Source organism: Pocillopora verrucosa, chromosome 8, assembly GCF_036669915.1.
Source record: "Pocillopora verrucosa isolate sample1 chromosome 8, ASM3666991v2, whole genome shotgun sequence".
NCBI lineage: Eukaryota > Metazoa > Cnidaria > Anthozoa > Scleractinia > Pocilloporidae > Pocillopora > Pocillopora verrucosa.
The window spans coordinates 4888214-4900526 of record NC_089319.1 but is presented as its reverse complement, the minus strand read 5'-3'; the positions used below and the strand labels follow the sequence as shown (position 1 = coordinate 4900526).

The following is a 12313-nucleotide window of genomic DNA, read 5'->3' as shown; positions in this document are numbered from 1 at the left end:
TCAAAATGGCAACAGCTGTTGATGTTTTTATCAGCCTTGCGTTAAGAGAGGCAACGGGCTGTACTTTGTCTGGAGAAGGGAGATAGAAAATCCACCGTTTTGCTTCAAGGCACTAGATTATTCTGAAAGTTTTTTACTTTAATCACCTAAGTCTTTACCGCAATTCCTACATGACTGATGTTTTCATATACAACTGAAGGCGGACCAGCTAAAGAAAGTGTTCCTTTAAGAACATGGAGAAAAAAAAATCGGCAGTAACGAATAAAGCACTAAAGAGAAAGGAATCTTTGTCTGAAAACTTCCGAAGAGGCAAAATTGAATTTTAATTAACCGAGGTGAGGTGTTTCTTCGCCCTCCGGGCCGATTTCATATCATCACCATGCGAAAATGACACAAATTACTCTACTGAATATGTTTAACATTTCAACACTCCCATAGAGTTTTTAGCTTGAGATAAGACTCCCTGCTATCTGGAAAAACATAGCGAACAATACATATCATGGTGATAGCCAAATAGTGGTCATGCTACCAAAGGGGGAAACATTTTCAAATTCAAGTTTCTGCACGTTTAGCCCAAATATGACAACCGGTTTTACAATAAATTCTCCTGTATTTAATTTCAAAGTTCATCCCCATATCGAATTGATTTGAGTTCACATGTGTGAAAGCTAAGTCTTAAATTCATTTATATATCCCACGTACTTGGTAAAATCTACCAAAATTCGTCCTCTTATCTATATTTCTTTATTCAAATCTTAAACTGATCTCAACTAACTTTATTAACGAACTGCACGCAGCTTGTCTTTGAAATCAGCTTTGGCATTGTTCAGAATTGAGACATGACGGTTTTTGCGACGTCGAAATATGTAATTCCGCATTTTGCGCCAGTTTGATTTCGTCGGAAAAAAACAAAAGATCAAGTTCCCACATTCAACTGAATTAACGCGGATAAAATTAACACATTCCTGTCATTTAAACACAATGCGGAAATTGTCAGAAGATTTAAATAGTTTGCTTTAACGCGTGATAAGAATACTTGAAACAAGTTATAACAATAAAAATTTAACTCTGTTCTTCCATTGAATATCGATCTTCCATCAAGTCGCAAGGCAATCGATTAAAATTTGATCAGCTCTGTTAAAGGACAGAACGTCAGTGAGGCAGGGACATTGAAGGACGTGATCATTGTGAAGTACTGAAGCTTATTTCCTCTTTGCTTTTCTTATATGGCAACAAGGTCACGCATGAATCATCTGACTGGGACCAACCTCGAAGAGAAGAAGCTGTCATCGGTCGAAAGGGTTAGTTCGAGCGGATAAAATTGCAGTTACCTTCAAGCCTGGGTAAATAGATTTTAACCAACGAAGAACCGATGGAAAAAAAAAACAAAGCATGGTTCGCACTTTGTTGATGTCACGACTTTTACACGTTCTTCACAGAACGGTAAGATTTCTGTTTCTCAGCTGTCTTGCTTCAGAAGGTATGTGCTCAAACTTATCCTCTTTCGTGTTTGACGAGGACGATGTCAACAACATTCATGCGTTTTTGTATCGAGAGTCTGAATTTTGGATACAGAATTGAAAAATGTACTAACTGCGAATTTTGACACGGTAAACTTTGAAAGGCCTGGCATATTTCACCGAGCTACGGTAAAATAATTTGGAGGCCATTCATCGAATTTGAAAGTGGCTTATACGAACATGCTTCAGTAAAAATCTAGGAATCGCTTCTTCCGAGTAACAGTATCCCCGTTAATCGAAAAATTCGACGAGAGGAATTAAAAAAACCAAAAAGAATGTGACATTCCTCACAAGATGAATGTTTCCTTCCTTCAAAAATTAAAATAAGTTAATGAAACCCAGCGGGTAGGCGCCATAAAATGCCGAATGGAGTACCGTGCTGAAAAGAGCACAGACACAAATGCTCTCAGTTGTATTGTAAAACAGGGCGACGTGTTTGTCGTAAAGAGCGTCATTTTCACATTCGTCGAGCTTCTCCACCGTCGAGCACAATGTTCAAAGTTCTTCAAAAAAAAAAAAAAGAAAAACTTCAAGTATCCTTTGCAAGAGTTTGCCAAAATTCCCTGCGAGACGGTGAAAATAAATCCGCAGGGATTTTCAACTATTTATGTAAGTACGGGATAGGTGGAACAGAAATCGACTCGCAATTTTTGCTCTGAAATGAGCCATACCATTTTCTTAATTCTCCATAGTTTGCTCTGCTGCATTATGGCCGTCAGGAATGTATGGACTACCCATGCCAAAAAGCGGCTGTCCAGGGGCAAATGGATTTCAATGGCAAGAAGGATACATCTACCAGGATCTCGAGGACGAGGGTAATGTTACTACTGTCTCACCGAACTCACAGCTCAAAGGCCGCGTCTCAGGTGATGTCGAACGGTATTTCTGCATAAAGGACAACATATCAGCAACAGTCGAAAGAAATCGATCCCGATGGCCTGCGGGGGAGTATTGCATCTATCAGAAAGGTTCTTATTGTCCAGATGGACTGCAGAGTGGGTTTATATTATGGGATGACGAAGATGGTGTTAGCGGAACAAACAAAAACGCCCATGCCGGCGTTCTTCCAAAAGGAGTATTTGATCACGACACAAAGATATTCTTTTGCTGTAAGACCACCAGTAACGGATATAAAGAGCCAATAGATCTTCCTTTTGTGTCTCCCTTTTACTTGATGGCGTTTAGACCGCGTTGCCAAGAAGTTCTGTACACTATACATGAGATGGAATACATTGCATATGACACAGAAAATGATCATAATTTTGACCGGAAATGGTTCCCATATCCATACGGAGCCGACTTCTCCCCACCGACAATACATTACTGTTACTATAGAGGTACCAGGCTCTCTTATCATCCAATTGTGGTTTGTAGCAACTATTCATGATAAAATACATCTGATAGCCTGGAGCGCTCACGCAGTAGCAACTGAGTCGAGAAAAGAAACTTCAAATTACGCTTGCTACACCTGGGACAGGTTACAAATTTTAGCAAATTTCGTAGCCTGTATGGCAGTCTTTTCCCTGTCCTTTACACAAAAAGCCATATCTTTATGCTTGCTACCCACTTGGGCTCGTAATGACAATAAAACGCAATTGTCTTGTAAACGACCCCTCTAAACCCGAACCTCACTTAATATGGCAATGTTCGATGGATGTGGTCTATCAATCTAAGTGTACCGTAATTTTCAAAAGGGAAAACGGCTTAAGACTTTCTATATGTTAAAACGCTAACGTTAGGGACTCAATACAATATTTTAACCCTTCAACGTAGTAGACTTCACTAGGCGACACCCTTAAACATCGAGGTAGAATTATTGGTCAATGTTTACATATTTTTTCTCAATTTGGTTTTCCTTACATTCGAACAGAGTGCACACAGACAATGACAGCACTGAATGGCACATTCCGCAGTCCATACTATCCACAAAACTATAACAACAAGGCCTGGTGCAAGTGGCATATTGAAGTCCCTTGGAATTACGCTATTCTGATCACTTTTGATGACGTCAGTTTAGAGTCCGGTTGCTGTTGGTGTGACATTGTCAACGTGTGGGAAACATTAATGAACGGAAAAACAGTTTTGATTGGTTCAGTGTGTAGCATGACAACGCCTCAATTAAATTCCAGTGGTAATAATGTTACGGTTATTTTTCAATCAGATGCTAGTTGGTCTGGCAAAGGATTTCGTGCCAGGTACCAAGTTATAAAGATTAAGGGTAAGTCTAAAAAAGCCTTAAACATTTAGACATCCGATAACTTACATAGCTACATTTGACTCTCTCGAAAAAGGGTGATGTCTTTGTATGCTTTAATTTTCCAGGTTATTTGCCTTTCGATAAAGCGATCAGAGACGGATGTGCTTACGAAAGGCAAAAGTATTCAGTAGCCTTTACATGAAATTGAGGTTTTGATATGATTTCTAGCGCTTGACTTAAAAGCCTTAACGAAAATTTGTAAATAAGATTGAAATGTAAAGGCGTAGCATGGAGTGACCGTGAGGTTCAAAGAGGTCCCCTCTTTTTCGAGGAAAAAAGTTATAAATACCTCACACTAACCGAGTTAATGGTTCATTCTTAAGTTTTCTCCGCTGCGATTTTCTCTTTGGCCACGAAAGTCATAACTTTCTTGAAGTTACTTCGGGGGAGGGAAGGGGTAAAATGAGAGATTTTGTCCACACAAAAAGTTTTCTACTTTAACGAGCTGCTCAGTAGAGTACAGCTCGCAAAATTGACCGATATAAGAACACGTAATAACTGTGATGATAGCTGTTAGTTTAAAGCGAATATGCAATCTAATCAGAATGTCACAATCTGATTGGCTACGCTACCCGCTATCTATTGCGTAATAGAGAGTAAGTAGAGTGACTAGCCTAACAGGGAGCGGTTGCAAACATAATAACAAAAATATGCGCTTGGGTTGTTGTTACGTTTTAAATAACTAGACGATTTTACTTTAAAAAATACTTCAACATTCACTCTCGATTTTTATGCTGAATAGTTCAGTGATTCGGGCTTTGCCCACATGAACACTATAACGCGATAGAAATCTCATAATCAAGTACAGCGTAGTTTAACCAATTAGTGGAAGAGATGCTGACATGCCCTCAAATAGCAATATATAGCGTATATGCCACAAACATAAAAATATGCTACTTTTCTTAACACAGCAGCCAAAACAACTACTAGCACTACCCTTGCCTCAACTCAGACAAACATGGTCAAAGACAAAGTAACCACAACGTCATCAAGCGAAGAGACCGCTCAAGAGATATCTTCTACAAGAGAGAGCAAACTCGGCTATCAAGAAAAAACAGATCCCACCTCCATGACGAGAGGAGAAGGTTTGTCTGACACCTTGGACGATGGAAGAGAGTCTGAGTCAAACACCTCCCTTATTGCTGGATTAATTGCAGCTTTGGTAGTAATTTGTGCGATACTCGCAATAGCTTTGTTTTATTTTCACAGAAAGCGGTAAGTTCAACCTTTTGTTATCGATATTATATCCTTAGCCCTTTACCTCCCATGAGTGACCAAGAAAGAATTTCTCCGTACAATTTCAATACAATATCAAGCACAGAAGTGATGAGAATGGAGGAAAATTTCAGTTAGGGGATTAATAGTTGATTCAATGCCAAATTCTCCAAATTGACATCATAAGAATTCTTTGGCAGATTGTAAGGAGAATTATTAATGAGATCTTGGGGGTTAAAGGGTTAAAATGCAACATCGTTTTCTCATTTTAAGTTATGAAGTGCCAATGTGGAGTTTAGCCACCATCGCATGTGTATGTAGCAAGTCGTATAGGAATCTCTCGTAATTTACTTTTATTATCTCATTCTGAACCCAACTATCGATTGTGAATAGCACCCTTTGAGTAACCTAGATGTGCGGAAAATCTTTACAAAAGTTGGCACACAGTTAGTGTAGCAAAGCTTTTTGTTTCATCCAGTTTTTCTGTTTTGGATTCTCAAGGAGTAGCCGGAAAAATCAAACCAACTGGAACACACCTGCGGTAAGCTTTCGACCGGACGAGGAAGTAGTCGCCATTTACGCCACCCCAACGGATGTGTCTAACATGAGGTAAAACCTAAAAAGGTTTTTGGCTAGGGTTACAATTCTACATTTCTTTGTCACTGATGGTCGTGTTACTTCTACTTCACTACCAGTGCATCTGTCGTAAATCCTAAAATTGTCGCGCCCGATGCGCTTTTTTAAAAGTCAGGTCGAGAGGGAGCAAAGGGGCTTGTAACGTGTACGTATATGAAGAATATTATCAAACACTCGCTTGTTTTTTTGCTTTCAGTTCTGGCTATGATGATGAGGAAAATGATAATCCTTACACATATGTCGACACGCCTGGAATGTATTATAACAGGTTAAACTAGTTTGCCAATATTACTTATCAAATCCAAACTCTCAAATTGTACGCTTTTCCGCAAAATGTGATTCGAAATTGTCTTCTTTCAGCGATGAAACAGTGAAGGAAAGCAACAACCCCTCGTACGAAAGGTGAGTTTACATTTTATCTCTTCACGAAGCTCAGTTCACTTTCAGCGTGAGTCGAATGAGTTTAATGAGTCGAGACTGTCTGATCATAAGGATCCTTGTATGGCACAGGCATGTTTAGCATCATTTCAGGCCACAAAGAGGAGTGGTCAATTCAAATTAAGCTACAATCTTGACCAAACATTCTTAAGACCTAGATCTTTTCAGAGCATTCGACACTCTCGACCATCAAATCTTGTTTGCCAAATTGGAGCACTATGGTATCTGTGACGTAGCTCTGCAGTGGTTTAAAAGCTACTTTTCTTGCCGCCAGCAATTTGTCAGATTCAATCAAGCTTGCTCTCCATGCAAACCACCAAGTGTGGTGTCCCTCAAGGTTCGATTTTAGGCCCTCTATTGTTCATCCTATACATAAATGACCTCCCTAATGCCTCTGAATTAACAGACCCTCTGCATTTCACTGATGACACCAGTATCTTTTATTCTCACTCAAACCCCAATTGCTTAGAATCCGTACTTAAGAACAAGTCTCTGTAAGAATCAAACATCTTGGGAAATGAAAATTTTCAACCTCCCTTCATCTATTTGTGTGTTCACATTCAATCCCAAGGAAAATTGAATGTGTCAATGTGAAGACGAATGATGTCACTATGAATAGTAGAAGTGCCAATTTGTAATGCTGTATTTAGCTTGAGGTAGAGAAATAAACATTTCACTCTTTTTTGCGACGTTTTTGTATGAAAATGAGGCCCCAGGCCTCGAACAAGCAGCCGTTGTTACCATGGCAACAAGAATGCTGTAACCTATAAAAAGGGCATTTTGTGCAGCCCCCCTAAGTGCCTAACTGCATGCAAAATTTGAAGGGGGGTTGAAAATTTTCATTTCCCAAGATGTTTGATTCTTACAGAGACTTGTTCTTAATGATGAACTCCAAAATATTGATGTTTGGCAAAAATGTAATAAGCTTTCAGTTAATATAAAGAAAACTAACCACGTAATTTTTTAAACCCAGACAGAAGAAATTTACCTCCAGCATTTCTCTCTCCTTTGGAGATAAACCCCTACAACAATCTGACATAACTGAATTCCTTGGGGTCAATATTGATGATAATCTCACCTGGAAACACCATATCAGCTATGTGTAGTCTATGTATAAAAACAAGTCGCTGAATCAATAGCTGTTATATTCGGGTCTCGCTTTTTCCTATCCTCTACAACCAAATTTGTTTTGTACTATACCTTAATTTATCCTTATATCGTCTGTTGTAACTGCACCTGGTCGTCCACACACGTATCTAACTTAAACACAATTTATTATTTGCAAAAGCGAGCTGTGCGGGCTATCACCAACTCAGACTATCGAGCCCATTCCGCTCCTTTATTCTCCAAACTAGGAATTTTAGATATTTTCCCAGTCAATACGGTTGAAATCGCTAACTTTATGTTTTATTATAAAAATAACTTATTACCTCAATTGCTCCTCAATCTTTTGGTGACCAATAGCCAAATTTACAACTATGGTACCAGAAGAGCCAGTCATTATCGAACGCATTTGTACCGTACAAATCTCAAGCAATTTACAATTCTCTACCTAGGTCCTAAAATTTGGGAGTCTCTTCCTGTTTCAGTCACTCGTTCGTCAAACCTTCTCAGCTTTAAGACGAAAATGCAAGAGTTTTTACTTAAATAATCACTGAATTGGCCTAGCCGCACATTCGCAGCACTTTTTCTTTACTTTATTCTTTATTTATTAATGTAAGTGAGGTGGCTCTCCCATATGCCCGGTGGCTTCCTGGATCTCCTCACCTTCTAGCCTTCACCGCTGTAAATATTTTGTTATGTATTGTGTAAATAAGGCAAACAAAATATGATGATGAAGACACCCTCTTTAAAACACACAGAGAAAGTCCATACTTTAAACTCACTGATGTACACATTACATAAATCAGTAATGTTCGCGATTTAAAAGTGATAAGCTATCAATGTTGAAAGCGGTGGTAGTTAAGTTAATATCCAAAGGGGAAGGTTGAAAGAACTCCATAACAAAAGACACGATATTTGCGTGCTTCCACAGAAGCTTCCCGCAACCAATTTTTCAAGGAGTTATAAACTGAGTTATATGAATCGGTCTTTAAGCCAATCGAATTGAAGCGTTCTCGAAATACAGAAGCACTAAGAAATATTTTGGTCCCTGATTTTAGAAAGCAATCTGACAAGAAGTAATTCCCATCATCTTAATCACATCTCAATTACGCATTAGGTCAAATTATCAACTGATCATTATTCTTTGAGATTTTTAATATACTTACAGAAGTAGGAAGATCTTTGCCTGTATCTATTGTCTTTAATTTTCAAAAGTGATAGAATAGCCACCTCTGCAAGATATCCCGTCAAACAAAGAGGAAATCCTCTCTACAGAGGGGGGTTGGCCAATAAGTATTTCTTCTTTATATTTTTTGAAAGACAAGATTGGTTTTTTTCCCCAGTAATTTATAACTGTTTTTGTTCTCTTAGTGCTGAAAGCGGGAAGACAGCTAATGCAGGAGTGTACGAAAGGTAGGGAAGTAATCCTCTCTACCTTTTACCGGTCTTGAAACAGAACACTGCCCACTAAATCGACCAATCCCAGCATGCGTCGTTACTAAGAGACAAAATCTGAATAACACGATTAAGAGGCCTGTTCTGAAACAGAAGTTCACCACAGATAGCATATTCCCAATTTTCCACTTTTATTAAAAAAATACACATTCATCAAAAGTGAGCTACGCATTAAAAGGAAAACTACCAAATGATTCCATCAAATGTAACTTTCATGAATTAAATAAAATAATACCAAACTCGTTCTCCTTGCGACAGTCTTTCATTGAGTAAAGCATAACTAGATTCAAAGGCTGTGGTTCCTAACAACTGCCCCCCTCCCCACCTTCCTTCCCCCACCGTCCACGGCTTCAAATACTTTTTTCACTTTTGTTCTCTAACTTTTTTTTAGTTTGAATCAGCGTGACCCAAATCATGAGGGTATCTACAGTTCACTGGGCGAGAGGTATCTTTAAGAGATTTAAGTTAAGTGCTCAAATAAAGAGATACATATCAATCGAATTGAAGCGTCCTCGAAATGTAGAAGCACTAAGAAATATTTGTCCCTAATTTTGGAAATAAGAAGCATTCTAGTGTCAAGAAGTGATTTCCATCATCTTAATCACATCTCAGTTACGCATTAGGTCAAACTAGCAACTGATCATTATTCTTTGAAATTTTTATTGAACTTAGAGAAGTAGGAAGATCTTTGCCTGTAACTATTTAAGTTTTTGGTCAATTTTAAAAGTTAAATCATTCGTTCATTGAAACTTTCTTGTCTTTAATCAATAACAAAGTGAAAAGCCTCTCTACAGAGGCGGGTTAGCCAATACCTATTCCTTCTTTATATTTTTTGAAAGACAAGATCGGCTTTTTTTTAAGTAATTTATAACTGTTATTTTCTTCTATCAGTGCTGAAAGCGGGAAGACAGCTGATGCACGAGTGTATGAAAGGTAGGGAAGTATTCCTTTCCACCCAATAACGGCCTTGTAGCACAACACTGCCCACAAAAACGACCAATCCCAGCATGCGTCGTTACCAAGAGACAAAATCCGAGAGACACGATTGGGAGGTCTGTTCAGAAACAGGAGTTCACTACAGATAGCATATTTTCGATTTTCCACTTATATAAAAAAATACACATTCATCAGAAGTGAGCTACGCATCCAAAAGCTAAACTATCAAATGATTCCATCAAATGAAATGTTCAAAAATTAAATAACATCATACCAAACTCATTCTCCCTGTGACGGTCTTTCATTGAGTCAAAGAACTAGATTCAAAGGCCATGGTTTCTAGCAACTCCCCCCGCCTTTCCCCCCCCGCCCTTCCCTCCCCCCGCCCTTCCCTCCTCCACCCTCTATGGTTTCGAATACTTTTTTTTTCACTTTTTTTCTCTAACTTTTTTCAGTTTGAATCAGCGTGACCCAAATCGTGATGAAGGCATCTACAGTTCACTGTGCGAGAGGTATCTTTCATAGATTTAAGTTAAGTGCTTGCCAATATTCCACCCCACCATAAGTCCCAGCCTCTAGTAAACCACGGACCAATTGCAATGAGTGTCCTCCTTTATGAACGTCATTCAGGCATATGGTAGTAATTTATCAAACATGATTTAAAACATCAGAATTTACGAAGTTCTATGGTACTTGGTAAAATTTCTGGTTTGTTATGAAGAGGAAAAGTCAACCTAAAGGCCTTTCTTTGGCGATTTGTAAAGATTCATATATATACTTAGGAACACTGAACGCCGAAATAAATCCTGCCATTTTCCCAGATCTGCAGTGCTTAAATCTCTTTTCTTTTATTTATTAAATAAACTATACGATGAAAGTTTCAAATAAGATTAAAATGTTATTTTCATTCTTTTGTATTTCAGGATGCCTTTAACTTGAAAAAGTTCCAAGGAGCCTGTTACAAGGAATGACACCTCTTAATACTACATGTAACTTTTTCTTATGTTTATTTTTACAATTAGAGACAAGAATCGAAGACTTGCAATACAACTGCTAATTATAGTTTTGGAGAAAAATTAGATACGGAAAGGAGAAAATTGATTAAGCATTTTAACATATTGTACCTTCTCAAGAATCTCCCGATATTTCCTCTTTTTGAACGTTTGAATAAGAGCTTTTCTTCCTTAAAAGAAAATCAACATTTGTTCCAAAATTAAATTTCACAGTTTTATGGCAAGTCTTGAGTTATATTCATGTAAATTAATATCAATTATGACAATAGTACCGATAAGAGTAATGTCCATAATAGTAATGTAAATAAAAACAATAAGAAGTAAAGTAAAAGCAATAATAAAAATAATGCACAGGTAGAGTTGAGGTTTTTTTTTCCTACGCAGAAATTTGGTTATTGAAAATACTACTGTGAAGTAACCAGAAGCTAATGAAATTCTGGCAAGTTCTGTTGTACATGTACCTCATGTGAAGCCTTTAACCTTATAACTCTCATTAGTCATCAAGACATAATGTCTCTTCACAATATCAACTCGATATCAAGCAGAGAAGTGATGAAAATAAAGAAAAATATAAATTAAGGGAGTCTTAGTTGATCCAATACCAAATTCTTCAAACTAACATCATAAGGATTTTATGGCAGACATTAAGGAGAAACATTAATGAGATCTAGACACCAAAAGCATATTCAAGAATGGCTCATGGAGATACTGTGACACTTAAAATGGAGTTAGTAATGCAAAGTTCACAAATAAAGCATGAGCTCATACAAAATAATTTTAAAACAATGTACATAAAAACAAAATAAAACAAAGGTTTGATTAAAATGCAAGTACCCTTAAGGGCAACAAAAATTTCCTTTTTCCAACCTCGTGTCAGCTGTACACCAGATTCTACAACAAACAAAGCCTTTTCAAGGCATTCAGTAAGTAAAGCAGAGCAAAAAAGTAAATATAGCTGTAGCACCAAAGCAACAACAGGGCAGAAACAAGGGAGATTTTGGTATGCGATGCACCGACACCACGCCTGTTTTTGTACACTCATTTGCAACTACCTGGAGCAGGCTTCAAAGAAATGTAATGTCATTACCTATATGTATCTGTCATCACTAGTAAGTGGTCGCTATCTGAAAACTATTTATCTTTGAGGAATTGGAACCCTCTCTTAAGTTAAACAAAGAAGAACCTGCTCCATCAACATGTAGGTAAAAAGATTGGCACTCCCTAAAGTTTTGGCAGGGGGGTATGACTGGCCTCAGAAACCCTTCTCCAAAGTTGTCTAACCCAATTTGTACTATACAACTGTACACTAACTCAATAAAATATTCAGCTACTGCGTATTTTTAAACCATGCACAGGGGTTTCAAAAAAAGCAAGTTACTGGTGGTCTACTTCTCCTTGTAAGACATCTTAATGCTTAATGCTGTTTAACCTGCAGGTGTTTGGATTTCACCTTATAGTCATTTTACACAATCATCAGCTGTTTATGGAAAAATTATTGAAACTCCTGATACAATACCCGAGTGAAAAGGTGACCATTTAACAGAAACTCGTCAATGAAAATATTTGAATAGCATACTATCTACTTATAAAATGTATTTCAGGGTTCAATCCACCCACACAACATTCATACTACTATAAAAGTATTTTCATCCAGTAGTGTCATGTTACATACGTAATCTCCTCCTCAGAGAGTTTGAACTTCCCAGTGATGTCAATTTTAATTATGCTGACATCGGCAT

The 12313-nt window shown here is 37.8% G+C and overlaps 1 protein-coding gene across 5 annotated transcripts; it reads left to right on the top strand.

Annotated features, from left to right (window-relative positions):
• Nucleotides 1–1054: 1054 nt before the first annotated feature.
• Nucleotides 1055–11631, top strand: LOC131798290 (uncharacterized). 5 transcript variants are annotated; one of them, XM_066170524.1, is made up of 12 exons: nucleotides 1057–1443; nucleotides 2213–2857; nucleotides 3391–3738; nucleotides 4689–4992; nucleotides 5494–5601; nucleotides 5825–5896; nucleotides 5989–6030; nucleotides 8542–8583; nucleotides 9017–9070; nucleotides 9517–9558; nucleotides 10017–10073; nucleotides 10485–11631. In XM_066170524.1, the coding sequence occupies exons 2-12, from the start codon at nucleotides 2242–2244 to the stop codon at nucleotides 10498–10500; spliced, it is 1701 nt and encodes a 566-aa protein (XP_066026621.1). In that variant the 5' UTR covers nucleotides 1057–1443; nucleotides 2213–2241; the 3' UTR covers nucleotides 10501–11631. The 5 variants fall into 5 exon arrangements, with proteins under 5 accessions (XP_066026622.1, XP_066026621.1, XP_066026619.1 ...); XM_066170522.1 differs by having other exon boundaries at nucleotides 1057–1480; nucleotides 4692–4992; XM_066170521.1 differs by having other exon boundaries at nucleotides 1058–1480; nucleotides 10485–11629.
• Nucleotides 11632–12313: the final 682 nt, after the last annotated feature.

What these genes read in the sequence shown, in the direction of transcription:
- LOC131798290 (XM_066170521.1), top strand. Translation starts at nt 1,393, where the DNA reads ATGGTTCGCACTTTGTTGATGTCACGACTTTTACACGTTCTTCACAGA. An exon ending in CAGCTGTCTTGCTTCAGAAG is followed by an intron (nt 1,481 to 2,212) that starts GTATGTGCTCAA and finishes AATTCTCCATAG; the next exon opens with TTTGCTCTGCTGCATTATGG. An exon ending in CCTGGAATGTATTATAACAG is followed by an intron (nt 5,897 to 5,988) that starts GTTAAACTAGTT and finishes GTCTTCTTTCAG; the next exon opens with CGATGAAACAGTGAAGGAAA.